Here is a 20784-nt window from a genome sequence, read left to right on the forward strand (position 1 = left end):
AACGTAAACAGGCCGGCAGGATAAGTGAATATGTTGGATAATAAGAAGGGATTCAGGAAAAGCCAATTAAACATCAAATTAGGTAATCGTTATACAAATTAAGCACCAAAACATCATATTATACAACAAATTTGACAGAAAAAGTAGTTCCATGCGCAGTAATGCTATGTAGTATTTACAGTAGAGTCTCACTTATCCAACACTCGCTTATCCAACGTTCTGGATTATCCAACGCATTTTTGTAGTCAATGCTTTCAATATATCGTGATATTTTGGTGCTAAATTCATAAATACAGTAATTACTATATAGCATTACTGTGTACTGAACTACTTTTTCTGACAAATTTGTTGTCTAACATGATGTTTTGGTGTTTAATTTGTAAAATCATAACTTAATTTGATGTTTAATAGGGTTGTCCTTAATTCCTCATTATCCAACATATTCGCTTATCCAACGTTCCGCCGGCCCGTTTATGTTGGATAAGTGACTCTACTGTACTGTATTTACAAATTTACCACTAAAATATCACAATGAATTTAAAACACTGACTACAAAAACATTGATTATGAAAAGGCAGACTGCGTTGGATAATCCAGAACATTGTATAAGTGAATGTTGGATAAGTGAGATTCTTCTTTAATATGAAATAATTACTGGGATAGAATAATGCAGAACAATATAATCTCTAAAACCAGGACAGTAAATAAACAGGGGAATTCCACACAGGAAACAATCAGGGCCAGCTAACACCTCCCAACAAAGTATTCCCATCATCAAAGTCTGGCAAATCCTGTTTCCTCAGGGCCACAGACAGTAGAAGCACATAAAATATCGCAAACAACATCACTCTGAAAACAAGGGTATTCCAGACAGGAAACAATCAGGGCCAGCTAACACCGCCCAACAAAGTATTCCCATCATCAAAGTCTGGAAAATCCTCTGTTTTCTCAGGGCCACAGACAGTAGAAGCACATAAAATATCGCAAACAACACCACTCTGAAAACAAGGGAATTCCAGACAGGAAACAATCAGGGCCAGCTAACACCTCCCAACAAAAAATTCACTCAGGGAGGAAATAGCCAGGCTTTAAAGCTGCAAGGCCATTATATCCTAATCATTTTTCCTAATTGCAGCATTCATACTTGCCTCCAACAAACAAAAAAAACCAATCAGAAATATTGTATATTCACAACCTTTAGGAAATAATATCCCCTGATGGCGCAGCGTGTTAAAGCGCTGAACTGCTGAACTTCTGGACCGAAAGGCCACAGGTTTGAATTGGGGGAGCGGAGAGAGCCCCCACTGTTGGCTCCAGCTTCTGCCAACCCAGAAGTTCGAAAACATGAAAATGTGAGTGCATCAATAGGTACTGCTCTGGCGGGAAGGTAACGCCGCTCCATGTAGTCATCTCACATGACCTTGGAGGAGTCTACGGACAACGCCAGCTCTTCGGCTTAGAAATGGAGATGAGCACCAACCTCCAGAGTCAGACACGACTGGACTTAATGTCTGGGGAAAACCTTTACCCTTGACCTTAACTACCACCAATTCCTCAATACTTTATTTCCCATACCACCATACTTCGCCACAGCAACGCGTGGCCGGGCACAGCTATTACAATGTAATACTAATAATAATACCATATAATAATATTAATTATATGTTATATATTACATATTATATAGTTCAATATAATATTATATAATGTTAATATTGTGCTATGCTAATAATATAATATATTGTATGTACATACAGCTGCTCTGAGTCCCCTTCTGGATGAGAATGGTGGGATATAAATGTAGTAAATAAATGCAGTAAATAAATAATTAATTTTAGACTTAGGCTCAGCCAAAGTCTGAAATGACTTGAAGGCACACAACAACAACAACAATCCTAATTAACTTGACTATCTCATTGGCCAGTAGCAGGCCCACACTTTCCATTGAAATCCTGATAGGTTTATGTTGGTTAAAATTGTTTTCATTTTAAAATATTGTATTGTTCTTTCGTTGTTGTTGTTGTTGCACTACAAATAAGACATGTGCATAGGAATTTGTTTGTATTTTTTTCCAAATGATAATTTGGCCCCTCAACAGTCTAAAGGATAGTGGGCCGGCCCTCTGCTTAGAAAGTTTGGGGACCCCTGTCCTAGGATGTATAGTTCACCCGCAATTTAAGAGCACTCTGAACTCCACCAGCGATTGACCTGGAACTAACTTGGCACACTGAATCCCCATGACCAACAAAAAACACTGGAGGTCTTTGGAGGGATTTATAGGAGTTGTAGTTCACCTGCATCCAGAGCGCACTATGAACTCAAACAATGATGGGTCTGGACCAAACTTGGCATGTATATCCAATATGCCTACATTTGAAAACTGGTGGATTTTGAGGAGGAATGGCCTGGACATTTTGTTGTAGGTACTGGGATTTATAGTTCACCTGCAATCAATGAACACTCTGAACTCCACCAAAGCTGGAATTGGACTAAACTTGGCACACAGGGCCTCCATGAACAGCAAAAAAATACCGAAGGTCTTTGGGGAACATTCTCCTTGATTTGGGGGAGTTGTAGTTCACCTATATCCAGAGAGCACTGTGAACCCAAACACTGATGGATCTGGACCAAACTTGGCACACATACATGATATGCCAAAATTTGATTAATGGAGGCGTTTGGAGGGAACTGACCTTCCTTTCTGGGAGTTGTAGTTCACCCACAACCAGAGAAACTGTGACCTTTACCAATGATGGACCTTGACCAAACTTGGCACACAGAACCCCCATGGGTAACTCAACCAACTGGAGGAGTTTGAGCGGACTGACTCACCATAATGGGAGCTGTAGTTTTCCCTACAGCCAGAGAGCACACTGAATGCTACCAATGATGCATCTCCTTGAGCAAACTTGCCCAACATAACAAACTTTTAAGTGCTGATGGAGTTTTTCGGGGTTAACCTGGCACGATGTGAGTTGTAGTTTACCCACAACATTATACATTTTGTACAATTAAAAAAAATGACTTTTCAAATAACCTGGGCAACATTGGATACCCAAGCTAGTAGATAATAAAGCAGTCAGAAAGCTAGCATTTTAATCAGAAATCATAATATAGGATTTCCTGCCTTGATATTCTGAGGCCCCTGAATAAAATCCCGCATTATCTGCTTTGAACTGAGTTATATTTATTTATTTTTCAAACTTATATGCCACCACTCCCCTAGGGCTCGGGGCGGTTTACAAGAACAGGCTAAAACCAACAATTTAAAAACATCTTTAAAACATCCTAAAAGCACCTTTTAAAACATCAATAACAGAACTCAAAATATGACAGTGTGGATCCAGATAACCCACTTCAAAGCAGATATTGTGGGATTTTCTGCCTTGATATTCTGGGTTATGTAGCTGTGTGGAAGGGCCCTGAATTAATTCTAGTGTAGATGCACCCTTTAACTTGCTAGAGGACTTTTGCACTCCATACACTACTAGACAATGAGGAGGAGAGCATTAAAAAAAGGTCACACTTGGGCAAACCAAAGTCTTTATGAAGGGTATAGTATAGTGCAGGCATGGGCAAACTTGGGCCCTCCAGGTGTTTTGGACTTCAGCTCCCACCATTCTACTTGTTTGAAGGAGCCTCCGGTGGCGTAGTGGACTAAAGCTTCGTGACTTGAAGGTTGGGTTTCTGACCTGAAGGCTGCCAGGTTCAAGTCCCACCCGGGGAGAGCGCGGATGAGCTCCCTCTATCAGCTCCATCTCCATGCGGGGATATGAGAGAAGCCTCCCACAAGGATGGTAAAATATCAAAACATCCGGGCGTTCCCTGGGTAACGTCCTTGCAGACGGCCAATTCTCTTACTCCAGAAGCAACTCCGGTTGCTCCTGACATGAAAAAAACTTGTTTGAAACCACAGGCCGCGTCGCCGCCTATCGGCCTTGGCGAGGAAGCAGGGAGCTGCGGCCAAACCCTGAGCGAAAGCAACCATGGCAACGGCGGTCCAATGACGACGCCCCGCTCGGTCACGTGGTCCTCTCCGGCCGCGCTGCGGAGCGGGCTCCTTCCCGCCTTGCTGGCCTTTCACCCCAAGATGGCGGCGCCCGTGGGTCCGATGAAGTTTTGGAAACCAGGTAAGGGCTTGAGCCTTTCGAGCGGGGCGTCGGCGAGACACTCAGGAGCAAGGAGACACCAGGGAGCGGGGCTCGGCGCTTGGCTTGCTCCCCTTTTGTTTTCCAGCGAAGGAACGGGGGCGGGGTCCAGCGAGGAATATTGCAGATGGTTCCCTGAATGAATAGAACGAGGGTCTTGCGCTTCTCTGGTTATAAGCCTCCCTCCCTCTCTATAAGGTTGAGAGGCAAAAAAAAAAAGGCACTCTGCATGTATTCAGGAGCCTCTTCTACTTGTTTGGAAGCATGTGTATTGATACTAACATGGGTTGTTGTGAGTTTTCCGGGCTGTATGGCCATGTTCCAGAAGCATTCTCTCCTGACGTTTCACCCACATCTATAGAAGGCATCCTCAGAGGTTTATTTATTTACATCATTTTTACCCCGCCCTTCTCACCCGGAGGGACTCAGGGCGGCTTACAACAGTCGGCAAATTACATTGCCCAAAATACATTCAATAAAATAACGACATATTAATAAACAATAAAACAGTGCCACATCAATTAAAACTCTAATTAGACTCTAGGTTGTTTATGAGGTCTGTTGAAAATTAAGCAAGTGGGGTTTATATCTCTGTGGAATGTCCAGGATGGGAGGAAGAACTCGTGTCTGTTGGAGGCAAGTGTGAACGTTGTAATTGACCACTTTGGTTAGCATTGAATAACTTCAAAGCCTGGCTGCTTCCTGCCTGGGGGAATCCTTTGTTGGGAGGTGTTAACTGGCAGTGATTGTTTCCTGCCTGGAATTTCCCTGTTTTCTGAGTGTTGTTCTTTATTTGCTGTCCTGATTTTAGAGTTTTTAAATACTGGTAGCCAGATTTTGTTCATTTCCATGGTTTCCTCCTTTCTGTTTTAAAAAACTCAAAAATCAGGACAGTAAATAAAGAACAACACTGTACGGAGTTCCAGTTAGCAACCTGATATTACTATTATTGATAATGTAATGCAATATAATAATAAAATATCATAATATATAATAATATTGTAATATAATAATACTGAATATAGTTACTACTGATAATATATAATGATAGTAAGGTAAAGGTTTCCCCTTGACATTAAGTGTAGTCATGCCCAACTCTGGGGGGTGGTACACATCTCCATTTCTAAGCTGAAGAGCCGGTGTTGTCCATAGACACCTCCAAGGTCATGTGGCCAGCATGTCTGCGTGGAATGCTGTTACCTTCCCAACGAAGTGGTGCCTATTGATCTACTCACACTTGCATGTTTTCGAACAGCTAGGTTAGCAGGAGCTGGGGCTGACAGCGAGAGCTCACTGCACTTCCTGGATTCGAACCTTCAACCTTTCGGTCAGCAATTTCAGCAGCTCAGCAGTTTAACCCATTGCGCCATCGGGGGCTCCAATATATAATGATGATATACTGTTTTATTATTGTATATTTGTATATTTTAAGTTGTAATATTTTTGATTGTGAGCCACTGAGTCTCTGTAGGGAGAGATAAAATGGGATATAAATAAATAAATAAATAATATTCTTGAGCTGTGGTATTAATAAAACCGGTGCATCTCTTTGTTGGGGACCTTGATGCTATGTACCTTTTGCCATCAAAGCATGTTTTAATGCAGTTGAATGAGCTTAACTTTCTTGGTATTTCTTTGTCTTGAGATTTCACACTCTGTTTAGTTGGCAAAAGGATCATGTAATATATAGATATCCTCAGATAAAGTAATTTAGGTCTGTGACAGCATATGCTACCAACCTTTCTCTCTCTTGAAAGTACTACAAGATCTCTTTGCATATTGACATTCCAGATTAACATGGCTATTGCTTTGGTTTCTAGTTGGGAGCATAAACTTTTGTAGATCAAATAGTTCCTTAGATGTAGTAATGTAAGTCTGTGAAAACTTATGCTGTCAGCTCATTCCTCTCACATTCCAAACTGCTACAAGATCCCATTGTATACTGATATTCCAGCCTCACAAGGCTATGACTAGGAGGCCTTCCACACAGCCATATAACCCAGAATATCAAGGCAGAAAATCCCTTTGAATTTTACCTCTGTGGTACTTTATTTAACCCACAGGCATTTGTTTCTCATTTAAAATTGGTGTGTTTAAATCCCAGTTCTAAGCATACACACAGTTCTTATATGGGGCAAACCAAAAGTCACAAAGGATTTTTCCTTTAAGGTTTTACATATATTGCATGGAATGTAATATGATATTATCTATATATATTGTATATGATGCTACAGTATTGCAAATTAAAAAGAAATAAAGAATAAAATAAAGGCGTTATTAAATATTGAAGCCACTTTGTGACATTTGGCCCATTTTGTGTGCTTGGAGCATATTGAGATCACTGGGGGTTGTTTGACTCAGGATGCATTTATATCAGGCATGGGCAAACCTCGGCCCTCCAAGTGTTTTGGATTGCAACTCCCATAATTCCTAACAACCGGCTGTTAAAAATGATGGGAGTTGAAGCCCAAAATAGCTGAAGTTTACCCATGCCTGATCTATATTATAGAATCAGTGCAATTTTATCCCACTTCAATTGCCATGAAACCCTGAGATATGTAGCTTTACAAGGACTTTGGCCTTCTCTGCCAAGGAGAGCTGTTGCCTGATGGCAGTACAACTCCCAGTATTCCATATCATTGAGCCATGACAGTTAAAGTGGGAATCAAACTACATTAATCAGCAATGTAGCAAAGCCTGACTTGACTGTCTTTCATAAGCAATTCATCAGGATTTATTTTTAAAGCCGCCCCTCTCTCAAATAACAGTTCTACCACATTAGAGAAATCTGTGCCATATACTGTGTTTATTGTACAGAACTCTAATGATAATGTGGAATATTTTCCAAAATAATATTGACAGCTGCAAGGTTTTGAATTAAAAGTCTTTACAATAGGAGTTGTTTGGAAACTCAAAAGGAAAGCTTGCCTATGTCTATGCCTAAAAAAGCTAAAAGGTCAACATTCTCCTCTGCTTTGGAATTAGATGCTGCTCTCATTAGCTCACTGCTTGCAAAGCAATATGTGCATTAGTTAATGTTGATGTTGCAGTCCGGTGTTTCTGCATTGCTAAGCAATCTGCAAGCTTCTTCTGATATTTGCATGATGCTTTTCAGATGATTGTCCTTGTGTGAAGGATGATTAGTTCACAGCTTTCCTCTGCAGCAATGAAATTTTATAGGCCCATTAATATTTATTTAAATTAGGTAATTGCTCATTTATAGGGCTGGGGCAGCCTTCCTAACAGTTTGAGACAGCAGCTTCCCTTATTATCTATTCATTTGCACATAGTTACAAGTTGCTGCTGTCATTAGTTTGAAAGTTCTAAAAAGGTCCATGTCTTTGTTGTAATTTTGATGTATTTTCATGAACATATTCTTTACATGTTTGTTTATGTGTTATTATGTTAATGGGATAAATTCCTTTGCACCCGCTAGAATTTATTTTTAAGATATTTATAGGACTTAACCGTAAGTCATGCTGTGAAACTTCAAGTTATAGATCTTCATTGGTTTAGTAACCTTCACCACTGAAATTGGGTAGTCATTTTGCAGAGACAGGTGGGAAGTATTTCATGAAATAAATGCATAATAGATTTTTTTTGTCAATAAACTATGTTACTTGTGACCTAGCAAAAATATATATTTATTTTGTTTCCAATTGTAACATGTGTAATATTTTAAATAGATTATGTAATTTCAACAGTGTTTCCCCAGGCTTCTTAACCATGAAGAAGTTAGGAAACTGCTTCATTGAAGCAGACTATTGGTCTGTCTTGCTTGGTATTGCCAAGTCTATCCGGCAAGAGTTCTCCAGGGTTTCAGGCTAGATTTTCCCCTGAAGCTGTATCTAGATATCTCTCATATTACGTGGCAGCCTCCCATCCAAGAACTGTTATTTCTGAGAATATTTATGGTGGTATGATATGCTAAGACATTTGTGTACAAGCACAATTCCCAAGATAACCTAATTTTTCATTGCATGTTCATGCTTTTGTTTAATCCCCTCAGATTCTTTTTTATTGTCAGTGTTTTTGTCTTCGTGCTTATATAAAGACAAAGATAAGTGAAGATGGTTGTTCCACTCCAAATGGGTGGATGGTGGATAAGATAAGGAACCATATAGTCTGCCACCAGTAGAAAAGTGTCAGGTTAAAGTGATGTTACTGGAGCAATGCTTATTTCAGAGTTCCCATAAAATAAGCTGATACAATTCTGAGTAAACATATGTATTGATTCTGATTGCCTGCATATGTATGGTTATACTGGATAATATTTAGCAATTTGTAATTGTTTTAGGATACTTCTATATGGTTTGCTACTGTTGGGTTGTGCTATATATGGATGGTTCATACTGCATGTTATCTCAGAAAGAAATAGGTATTCTCGTTAAACTGCATTTCAGTTGCAATGACAGATTATTTCTGATGTGAATTTTAGCTAATTGATACAGCATCACTTCCTCCTTTTAAAGACATAGCTATGTAGTTTTTGTTAATGATTAAATTAAAGCCCCATGCATACTTGAAGGTAATTTTGGTAATAGGTATATGATAATTTTTGCAAAATAGACTCCTTAAAGCGCCAGACCAGACGTCAGTAAAAATACAGTTTATTAGTTCACAACCAAAAGGAGCCCAAAAACAAACTCAAAAGGCTCAGAACACTTCATCTTCAGTGTGAAACACAGAATTCCCAGCAAACAACACAAAACTCCAGACCCTGGAAAATAACCCAGATTAAACCGGAGTATAATCCAGTTTAAAAACAAACTTTGTAAAACAACAAAGAAGGCACTCCAATTCCCAGCAGGATGTCAGCAGGCAGGAATTGACGACCAGCAGCCCCCCCCCCCCCCCCCGAAGATGTCTGTTGAAGTCACCCAAACACAATGTCGAGTTCAATCCGGGTCAGCAATACGAAATCCAGTCCAGGTCAGAGAAGGAGAAGTCCACAATACGAAATCCAGTCCAGGTCATACACAGCCAAAGCATAGAATGCAGCACGGCAACTAATGCATAAGATCAACACAAAGCAGTCCAGAGAAAACCCTCACAGTTCCAACCCCCACAGCCATGGATAATCCAGATTAAATTTACGTTCACAGAAGTCTTCCCAAGGCACGTCTTCCCAAACAGCTCACATGAACACCCAACAACACTTTGCCGACTGCAAAGGTGATCCATTTCCCAAACCCACTTTTATTCACAAATCATCCTCAGAACTAGAATCAGCCAACAGCTGCAGCCTGTTGCCTCAATTCCTCTTCAGAGCTAGAATCAGACAACGCCCCACTAGACCTCCTTTCAGCTGAAGCCCCTTGCTGATCCCTCCACCCAGTCCATCTTTTATCCAAACCCATAATTCCCCAAGACCCATCTGGATCCCCACTGTGCCAACCCTCAAACGTGTCGCTACTTGTGGGTTCTCTAAAGATGTCCTGGATCTCCCGCACCTTACTCCAGTCCATTACCTCATCCTCTGAACTTATCACCCCATCCTGATTCTCAACCCCATCATCCCCCTCAAAGTCCTCAAATGTGTCATTATCAGTAGGTTCTATAAGTATTTCCCCAAATCCGCTTCCTTTGTTGCTCCTCATCGAAGTCTTGCTCATGAGTAGTCTTTCTTCCTCTTCTAGTGCACCTAGTAGTATCATTGCTCAAAGACTCCATCACAACAATAATAATCTCTATTCTCCTGTTTGGATCCCATTTTTCTTTGTTTCTTGAGAAGAAGATACTCAGGTGGCTTTTCTAGATGCTTTTTAATTTGCTTGAAGACCTTAATCAAAGATAACACATTGGCCAGTAAATCGTTGAGGTGAACAAAATGGTATATCTAGAATCTTCTATTGCACACTTAAAGTATTTGTCATAGCATGGATAATATACCATTCAAGCACTGATGTGCATTTTTATACTAATACTTTTGGCCAACCAAATGGTATGTGCAGCATTTTCACATATTGATTGCTGTTGATAAAATTGCTATTGACTTTTCAAAGCAGTCTTCTTTTAGATTACCTCCATGAATTTTAAATGTCATCCTAGAGCATTTTTCATAGTATTGTATTTTCAGTCTATATTTACCATAGAGAGCTTTGCAGATAAAACCTTTCAGTACATATGACCTTGACTCCTGTAAAAGTCATAATTAGATTGGCTTTTAGCTTTTGCCAATACTGTTGGCAGCAGACAAACACAGTGTATTTGAAGAATTGATGCATATGATATATGTCAGGAGATCGTAACTAACTACAGTTGCTTCTGCTTCACTTTAACAGTCCCATCATCTTTGGACCTTGGGTTGTTCTCATTGATTGCCAGCATGAGCCAATGGTAATGGTGATTGGGCTTGAGCAGCTCTTTGATATTCTTTATATGCAGACAAGAAATAGGCAATGGAATTAAAAGTTCTTATTGCTTCTTCACAAGTAATGTTGGAAATGACCAATTGCTTCATGATTTCTTAAAATCATCTTCTGCCCATACAATGTGATGGCAGGTGTCTAAATGATGAAAAATGTTACCTGCAAATTGTGCTTGCATTTTCCCTAACTATCAGATTTCTCAATTATGTTGCTCTTCTTCCAAGTCCTGTTTAATTTGAGGGGTGCTGGTATTTTGGGGAGGATATTGATGGCGGAATATTTTCTACAGGCAGGGATGGGGTGCTCTGGCCTTCAATATGTTGTCAGACTACAACTATTACTCTGCCTATAATGCCTGCGGCTGATGGGAGTTGGAATCCAACATCTGAAAAACCAAAGGTTTCTCCAGTCTGTTCAAATGCTGTAAATCTTCAGCAATCTATATTTGGCAGCAGCCAGATGGCTATACTTAGTATCATTTCTACAATGCATTGTCTGAGCACTTTCATTTAGACACAGACATATTTCTTTTAACAAAGTCCCTGAAAAAGGAGCTCCTTTTAATTTTTTTTTTTTACATCAACCCAGACCTTCCCTTTCTTCCTTGTCCTCTGTATTTTTAGCAACATTGGGAGGGTAATGAAGGACGACTAGAGAAACATGGACTTTCTATGTCAGGTTGTGGCAGTATGCCTGCAGTAAACAATTCAATAAAGTTTGAATTGAGAAAGAGTGAGATTCTGTTCAAGCCAATCCTATTGTTGCTGTGCATACCTCCCAGCAACAGGTAAGACAAACAGCTTCCTCCAGAGTCCCTTACTGAGCAGGCATGAGCAGCCAAACAGAGAAAGAGAAAAGCAGATAAACCTGACTCATCAACTACCATCGGCATTTTAAAGAAGCACAGATCAATAAGTTTGCCCATCAAAATAGAAGTCATAAAAAGTGAAGACTGGTGAAATAAAACAATTATTCCTGGATGCATTTTGGAAAAAATCTCAAGTAGTCTCCTGTTCAGAGCTTACCTTCTAGTTTCATTGCTTTATTTCACGTGAAATAGTTTTGGATAAAAAGTTAGCCAAAACATGTTGAACTTCTATTTTTGAGAACTTATACCTATTCTATCAATGTTATTTCTGGACCTGGTGTCCAGGAACACATCTGTTTTGATAACTGGGGTATATCTGTATTTAAATCCATGATCTCAGAATTTTTTGTGTACAGTTTTTTTTCAGAACTTACTGTGAGATTTTATGTTGTATTATGTAACCAAGATTTCTTTGAGGAGTAAACAGTAAACAGGCCTTTAAAGTCTTTTAATAGACTTTCAAAACACCTTAATTTGATATTACGAAAAAAAATCTGTTTGATAGACAGCATTGAAAGAAATTGAACTAGAATGTCAGCATTCTCAATTAAAACTGAGTAACAACTGTATTGATTACAATATTGAATTTGTGAAAGAACTGTGTGTAGTACCACATTTTATATACCCAAAATACATTAAACAGCTTCAATATTGAAAACAGTTTTTTTCAAGATACAGACCTCTGCAGTGTTTACAGTTCACATTGTTCAGTGCTGCTCAACAGTTTCACTTACATCCAGCTAATTTTGGCTTTGATTCATACACTTTCAACTAAACAGGGTGTTAATGATAAACAATCCTGCTCTGTAATACTTTGACTTTTTTGTCTATACTGTGACACACGCAATCAGAAATGCCATGTATATAGAGAAATCATACAGATGGACAAAGCTGGGTATGTGATTAACTTAAAATCTGTGAAATGCAGAGGTTCTCATTGTTTCTGCTGTTTTAAAAATCATAATCAATACTGAAATTAAGATAGCCATTTGTTTTCTTCTTGCCAGGAAATTTGTGGCATGGCTTCTATAAAATGAAGGACATCCTAATGAACATGCATATGGGGAATTGCAAATTATGCATATCCGTAATGACTTTTTTGTCCTTGTTATATCAGTTGGATGATTCATCACTTCCATTCTAGAGTTCTAATAACTTACACACAATTGTTTATTTGCACAAGTTGTACAAATATTGGAGGTAAAATCTTTCTTAGAGTTTATTTGTTGTTCCTGTGGACATGTGTAAAGGCAAAGGCTCTTTCAGACAGGGGGGAATATTTTCTTGATATCCCACTGCTGCCACCATTAAGTGGAAAGCACACAAAGGCTTACAGGCAGGGGGAAATCTTTTTCTTTATATCCCACCACTGCTACCATTAAATGTAAAACACACTTCAAGGCAAAAGGCAAAAGATAGGCTTCTCAAACAGGCAGAGGGAAATCTCTTTTTCAAGATCCCAACAATATACACATGAGTGTGTGCGCGTATGAGGCGATGTACTGAGGGGAGAGTGAAGGACAAATCGTCTCAGATTCTGTGTAGTGCAGTTCACAACTCAAAGACACTATCTTTATTGAAAACAAAAAAAGTTTATTTATTAATTTTTTGGCACATAAAGCATATCTTGTTATAAAGGTTATTTTCTTTAGTTCCACTTGGTTGCTATGATATTGTCTTGCACGCACTTGGTTACACAAAAGCTGTTGATAAATACCTTTCCAAACACTTAAACATAGTTTAACTTGTTGATGCACTATCTTTTCCTTCATATATACCCTGTTTTCCCTAAAATAAGACATCTCCAGAAAATAAGACCTAGTAGAGGTTTTGCTGAATTGCTAAATATAAGGCCTCCCCCAAAAGTAAGACCTAGCAAAGTTTTTGTTTGTAAGCATGCCCGCCGAACAGAACACCAGAGCGTGCAGGATTGGTAAATGTACATACCATGGATTGTTGTACATGGAAATAATGGCAGAAACAAGAAATTCTTGATAGGATTCACAGTTTATCTGGTTATGCTGGTTTGTAATGACAAATTTATTATAATAAATGTTCATTTTTTTTTATTCAACAATAAATGTGAATTCTTCTTCATGGAAAACTAAGACATCCCCTGAAAATAAGACCTAGCGCATCTTTGGGAGCAACTGGGTACACAGGGAGAGAGTGGAGTGCTGTGAGTTGACAGGAAAGGGTCAGACAGCAGTTTGATTTCTTGTGAGAGTTAGCACAAGATATTGACTCTCTAGGCCGGGTTAGTTAACATGAAGAATTCTAAGGTAGTGTTAGTTAAGAACCCAGGGGGCTAACTAGGTAGATTAGTCAAACTCGTCACTATTCTCTGAAATAGAGCGAAGGTTTTGTTAATAATAGTTAGATCAGTTTGTTTAGATCTGTCTATAACAAAGTGAAGAGAACTGAACAAGCAGCCAATTCAAGCTGAAGTGCTTTTGTAACAAATTACGCTTTTTTGTACCTCTCAGGAGTGGTTAGTTGTCTGTTTTAAAATAAATAAATCTTATTCTGTTTAACTGTCAAAAGGTCTCTACAGTGCATCATTCCATCGTCAAGCCTTAGTGATAGTTCCATCATTAGTAACATCCAGTTACTACAGAAAAACCTCTTAATAAACAGTTGTTAGGGAGCCATGGGTGAAAGCAGTGTTGGCAGGAGTGGGAGCAAATACCTTGGAAAATTCCTAAAACCTATTAGGTTGGTGGCAGCTTTAATTCAAAACAAAGTTGAAAAGACAAGCAGGGTTCACTTTACCCTAACACATAACCACCATCGTCCTGCTATCATATTGTAGGCACAGGGGTGGGATCTTTTAGGTGTGTGGAAAGGTCTGCCCTGCCTTAATTATAGTTGTCCGTGTCCGTGATCTCTCTTCCCCTTTGTGATACATGGCGACACCCCCCAATCAGAAGTAGATAACTCCTGCCTACCTTTACCATTAAACCAACATTAAATAACATAGACAAAAATCCCCATTAAAATAAGGTTTTCAGTTACAACATGCTTTAACCAGCATGTGAAAAGACAAATCATCTTTTCAAAAAGATGCATCTTTTGTTATTCGTTTGGAATTATCATATATACTAATGTAGGGACCCAACATGAAGGCTATGACTAGAGTTTGAGGCGATAAGCCACTCTGGATATGGGATGTAATGAAGCAGTACTCCAGCTCCTTTATCCTCTCTTGCTCAAATCAGGAGGGAAAGGCAGCATTCCCTCTTTTCTACCTTATTAACTTCTTTTTTAGTTTGAGTAGCTTTTAGTAGCAGCATCGGATTACAGGCCTTTTTGAATGCCTGTCTGGGAAAATGGTGGTGGCTGTGGGTGACTGACTCTCTGTTGATGCTTGACCCTCAAGTTATCTATGGGTCATATCAAAATCTGTAAATTTTGCCCTCAGAACATTCTTATGACTTATGTATATACAAGATGGACATACGTACACTTGCCATTTATGGAGGAGATGGTGTCAGTGAATGGAAAAATGGAGAAGCTGATGGCCACACAGCCCGACATGGCCACACAGCCCGAAAGACATACAACAACCCTGTGATTCTGGCCATGAAAGCCTTCGACAACACAGAGAAGCTGATGGTTTGGTACACTGAAACCACAGACCTGTTCTGAAGACTTGCATTGTTTAAATTGCTTTGACCTGAGGAACTCAGGGCCCACTTCTATGTACAGTATTTATTTATGCATTCTGCCTTTTTTCTGATTGGGACCCAAAACAGCTCTCTCACATTTTAAATCAAAAGTTGCACGTGGCATTGGAGAAAGTGCTATTATTTCAAGAGTTTCTCTTAGATATAATTGCTACTTTCTTTGTGTTTGGCTAAAGGTCTAGATATCTTTCTGATAGTGACCTTTATTTATTTCATTGTTTGTATAGGTACAGATGGGCCTGGTGTCAACCTATCAGAGGAAAGGCAGAGTCCTGCTGAAAGTGGTTGTGTTTCAGTAATCTATAACCCCTATGTTTCCCTTTCTATTGAACAACAGAGGCAAAAGCTACCAGTTTTTAAGGTACAGACTTCTTTTGCTACTTTGAACTGAATTAATGTAAACCTTATTGCTCATCTATCTATTTGCTATTTCACCGTTTAAAGTTTTTTGTCATGATATTGATAATATCACAAGGCAGATGGTGCACTTTTCATTCATTATAAGCCTTTGTTGGGTTCAATCAAGGCTGCACAGGATTGTTTGCTTTTTGGTTTATATTGTATATCTGTTAGCTTTATGTTCTGTTGTTGGATTATATTTTTGTTGTAATATTTTAGTATTATTAATGCTATGTTTTAACTGTGCTTTATTGCACTTGGAAAAATCCTATGTTGTGAGACATTTAATAAGTACAATAAATAGTCACATGCTGTAATCCTGTACATTTGACACGTAAGTCCTGTTCGAAGTCATCAAGGTGTGTACTTGAGTTGACGTTTATCAGATTGTGTAGAAAAGAAACATATAGATTTTCAGTTATTATATGTTGTCTTAATTTCTGTAATATGTCTTGTTTTTTTATAGCACATCTAAATATCATTTTTGTTTTGTTTTAGCTGAGAAATCACATCCTTTATCTGGTAGAGAACTATCAGACACTGGTCATTGTTGGAGAAACAGGATGTGGGAAAAGCACTCAAATTCCTCAAGTGAGTGTGAAATAAATAATTATTGTAGATTAAAACAGTTTACACCCTACCCTTCAGTATCATTCCCAGGGTTACAGAAAATATAAGACTAAATTAGTGAATTCTAACAAAAATTGTAAGTGCAAGACCAGTCTTCCTTAGGAAAGTATTCTGCAATTAGGGAAAAAAACAGTATAAAGACCCTTTAAATCATATTCAGAGGATATCCATTGATATCATTGAGATTCAATGCAGTCTTGATATATTTGGCCCAATGATTTCAATGAATCTGAAGTATGCATGACCACATCTGGATCCAACCCATTGTGCTGGAATTAAAGCCAAATGTCTGAACACAAATGCATTCTTCAAAATGTTTCCTACATTTTAAATTTAGACTAATTGAATATGCAAGCACATACACTGAATTTTTTTTATCTTCTAGCAGGGAACAAAATTTATCCTTCAGTATGTTTTCTACTAATGAAAATAGTTTTTTCTTTTACTTAGTGTGGCTCATTGTTTTATTTCTTTCATATTGAGCACTTTATGCAATCCCCTCCTTTCATTTTATTTAACAACTCAAAAAGATTGAATCTTGATTTTACTCCCTGCAGCAAAAGTGCTTCCTGATTAGAGTTCCCATGAGGAAACTCTGGCAGCAGCAGGAATGAGATCTGGAGGGAATTTTGTTCATTTCTCTCCTTTTTCTGCCTTTCTTACTTTTAAGAAGGAACCACCCCCGCAAGCCCCTGAAGCAAATTGTGGACTGGGGTGGAAATGGCAGAGACCTGAGGAGTGGAGGTGGGTGGGTGTCTACTGCTAGTCTGTTCTGCTGCCAGAAATTTTCCTCTTATGACACAGGCTTGTACTAAAAATACACTCCATTCCATTTGTGAAAGTCACATTCAGGGGTTTTGAGCCCAACAAATGTCTGGTTTCAGAAATGTTTTCAGGATTCAGGGGAAAAAATTGGACAAAGATTGCTCTATATTTTAGCTTAAACGGTTTACTGCCAGTAACTAAGCCTTAAGGGAGACATTTCATCTTTTTAGAATGGGGAAGACCTTGCTGAACAGTAGCTCAGAAACTACCAAATGATGGTATTGTGGTGAAGAGGGGATGTCCATCTGGGAAAAGACCAGACAGGGAAGTCTAGGGGGTCAATTTGAGGTCTTACATTCCGTAATATAGATTCAGGTCTCTGTGAAGAAGGTTAAGCTGGAAGGTAGTAATTACCCTAATGGTACAATAATTCTAAGGTTAGGAGATAGATTTTTCTTCCTAAAATCTTATCTGTTTTTTTTCTGGGAGGTCTTTTAAAAAGTCATAGTTAGTTTATAATGTAGTTTTACTAATTATGGAAGCTTATGGAGAGTGTTCGACTTAATTTTACTACTTTGTTATTTGCTGTGAAGATGTAAAAGGAAGAAATAAGAGAAGCTTGAAACAAATATTAATTTAGAATTGTGCATTCTCTCCCATCTCAGTATCTAATGGAAGCTGGCTGGACTGCTGAAGGTCGAATTGTGGGAGTAACACAGCCTCGCAGAGTTGCATGTGTTTCAGTGAGTCTTTCCAGGTTACTTTTTATGACGAATATGATATATGCCAATCATTTCTATAACATTCGCCATTTGCAAAGTATCTTGTATGGTCCAATATAGAATTTAGCATTCTTGAGTATCATTAAATTTTATGGAATGTTGAGTTGTGGGACAGTATTGTGTAGATAAATTCCAAAAACCACCATTGGTTTCAACCGGAGTGGGATTCCTAAAGCATTCCTTGGACTGAAATGTCTGATCACTTCACTTTCTATCACTTCACGCACTCCTTCTGCCTCTATCCAAATTAGGTCAATGCTCTCATTCTTTCAGCCAGAAATCAAAGGCTATAGTGTGATGTATTCTTCAAAGGTATAACCAGTCACCAATTCTTTGTTGCAGTTGACTTACAAATTGCATTGTATAGACAGTTCCAGAAAGGAAATATGATTATTTCTGGCTAGGTTGTTTATAAGGCACCTGCAGACCACTATGACTGCTAATGCTCTTACAGATCATGCTGTCCTGGGGCTATATCTTGTACAATGGATGTTCAGCCAAAATCAAATGCTAAATAGTAATTGAGAGAGTACATTTATTATAAATTACCTGCCTGCTCTATAAATTACCTTATGCTGCAGTGAAGTGCCAGATATTCATTTGTTTTATTTATTTAATTTAAACATTTCTATGCTGCATTCTAAGGTGGTGAATAACACATATAAATAATTATATGCAATATGTAATAAAACAGCCAAAGCATTTTATAGACATTAAAACTATTTAATTTAATTTGTTTACATAAAGTACCTGGGAATATAACTCTCATAAGTGGAATTTACAGTTTTCTTGTTTAGATTTTATTTTAAACTCTTTAGGGGGGCAATGCATTACTGAAGCAAAACCACTGAAAAATGGGGGGAGTTCCTTTATTTTTAAAAATTTACTTCTGATAAGGAAAGAAAATCAGCTGGTCTGCCTTTTGAGAGCAACACTTGCTTTTCCAGAAACACTTGCCTTGTGTAGGGAACATAACTGGGACTCTAGAAATTCCCAAAGAGGGAAGACCCCAACATATAAGGAATTTGTTAGTGTCCAATTCAGAAAAAACTCAATTTCTATTTGTAATAACTTTTTTCATAATAATTTGAAATAGTAAAAGCTGAAATTCAGAAATTATAAGTGTACTTAATATTTGCAATTCTTTAACATGACCTTTTCTACAAGATTGCAGGCCGAGTAGCTGAAGAAAGGGGTGCCTTACTGGGCCATGAAGTAGGATATTGCATTCGATTTGATGATTGTACTGACCCCCAGGCTACAAGAATAAAGGTAATAATATTGAAACAACGTGTCTGTATCAATTGTTTGTTACAGTTTTGAATTAATTTTGAAGAGAAGAAACATAGTAGTGGAGAGCTGCCATATTTTGTTGGAATAGTGAGTAGATCCTTCCCCAAACTCTTGAAATAGTATGTTCATCAATCATCTGATGATTAAGTATTTGTTTGTTTACAGATATTGATATGAACACAAGTATCCAGCTAAGTACAGGGATGGAGTCTAGCATCCCAGAGAATATGGTCTAGTTGAAAAGAATGGTGTGAGTGCAAACAGACACTAGAACAGATTTGGCTGCTTCTTATGACCAAATTATGAGTGGGCAAAAAAGAGGGAAGGAGCAGAAATAACTCACAGAAAGATATATGGCTCTGTTTTTGTTTCTGGTTCTCTGAGCTATGGCAAGATTCATTGTTGTTCCTTTTTGAACTTTCAAAATGAGTATTGTTCACTGTTCAGACCTTAGGCTGCAAAATGAAACCCTAACAGCATATGATGTCATGGTAGTTTGTGAGAAGAACACTCCCTGTTATGGTTGGATATTTTACATTTTAGCCTTAATTTCTTTTTATACCAGTTAGGTCTAAGCAAGGCAGTGACTAGACCATTGATCTGGTTTCAATGTAAAATTCTGGGCATTGTGTACAACAAATACATATTGGACCTCAATATGCAAGAACTCCCTATTACATTTGTTGTAGCTTGTATCTTTAAAAATCCCATAATAATTATTTCCTCTACAGCTACAGAAATTTGCATCAATTCCTATACTTCGAAAAGCAATAAAAAGATGCCAGTTCTGTCTTCTATAAATAGCACCATAAGAGTTGAAGTAAAAATTAATAGGCAGATGGTTGCAGTAATCAGTGTTCCTGTTCACTGCCCCAGTCATACCCTTTTTCTTCAAGTTTCTCCTTTAACTCTGTTTCTTATAGTCGACAGTCAGTCAGCATTGGCTTGGTAGGTTTATTTCTTGTTCTTCACACCTAGTTTGTTTGCTAGTGGCTACAAAATAATTTGCATTTACTTCTGAACACAAGAAGTAAAAGGAACTTAATTTATCATTCAGAGATTTGTGTGGGTTTTCAGGATACATATTACATTTGTTTCTGTATTTTAGTTCCTGACTGATGGAATGCTGGTGAGGGAAATGATGGCTGACCCATTATTAACACGATACAGGTAAACAAGCTAACAGTGATTTTAATTATATCACACACACAATAGAATTTATTAAGTTTTTGTGTTTATACATACAAAAAGAAAGAAACAAAAAAGCCAAAAACTGCTGAAGGACATGCATGTAAAAAGAGAAAGAGAAAAAGAAAAAGAGAAGAAAGAAAAAAAGGATCTAAACCAAAGTTCTAAACTTCAGGTCGTCTTCATTGTGTTTATATTTTTTTTCTTTTCAGTCTTTATTTTATTTTATTTTTTCTGTGCTTCTCCTCTTCTTTTTCACCTTTTTGGATAATACTTTTTATCTTGTTTGACTTAGAATCTAAATCATCATGCTTTTCTTCTCTTGAGCCAGGTAGTCCAATCTGTTTCTTTTTTTAATAATCCATGATGTCTTGTCAATAGTTGTGTTAGTTTATCCATGTTCCTTATTTACAAAATTAATCTTTTATATATTGACTAGCTGTGCCCGGCCATGCGGTGCTGTGGCTTATGGGAATGCTTTGTTGACCAGTTGGAATAGCAGTGAATAGCCTTGCATCCTCAAAGCCTGGCCGTTTTCTTCTTATGGGAACCCTTGCTTGGTGAGCTGGAATACAAAGGAATAGGCTTGCTGCTTGGAAGGCTAGGTACTTGCCTTCTAGAAGAATGGTTTTTTGGGCTGCTAGAATTGCAATG

The 20784-nt window shown here is 38.1% G+C and overlaps 1 protein-coding gene across 4 annotated transcripts in view; it reads left to right on the plus strand.

Annotated features, from left to right (window-relative positions):
- The first annotated feature begins 3772 nt into the window (after positions 1-3772).
- The window catches only part of dhx35 (DEAH-box helicase 35), a 51267-nt gene continuing 34255 nt past the window's right edge, over positions 3773-20784 (plus strand). For all 4 annotated transcript variants that reach the window (XM_062978855.1, XM_008110056.3, XM_062978856.1 and 1 more), the window contains exons 1-6: positions 3773-4130; positions 15301-15434; positions 15971-16063; positions 17533-17610; positions 18817-18921; positions 20051-20112. In XM_062978855.1, coding sequence (XP_062834925.1) covers positions 3773-4130; positions 15301-15434; positions 15971-16063; positions 17533-17610; positions 18817-18921; positions 20051-20112 — 830 coding nt within the window. The remainder of the gene's footprint in view (positions 4131-15300; positions 15435-15970; positions 16064-17532; positions 17611-18816; positions 18922-20050; positions 20113-20784) is intronic.

The sequence above is a fragment of the Anolis carolinensis genome, chromosome 4, assembly GCF_035594765.1.
Source record: "Anolis carolinensis isolate JA03-04 chromosome 4, rAnoCar3.1.pri, whole genome shotgun sequence".
NCBI lineage: Eukaryota > Metazoa > Chordata > Lepidosauria > Squamata > Dactyloidae > Anolis > Anolis carolinensis.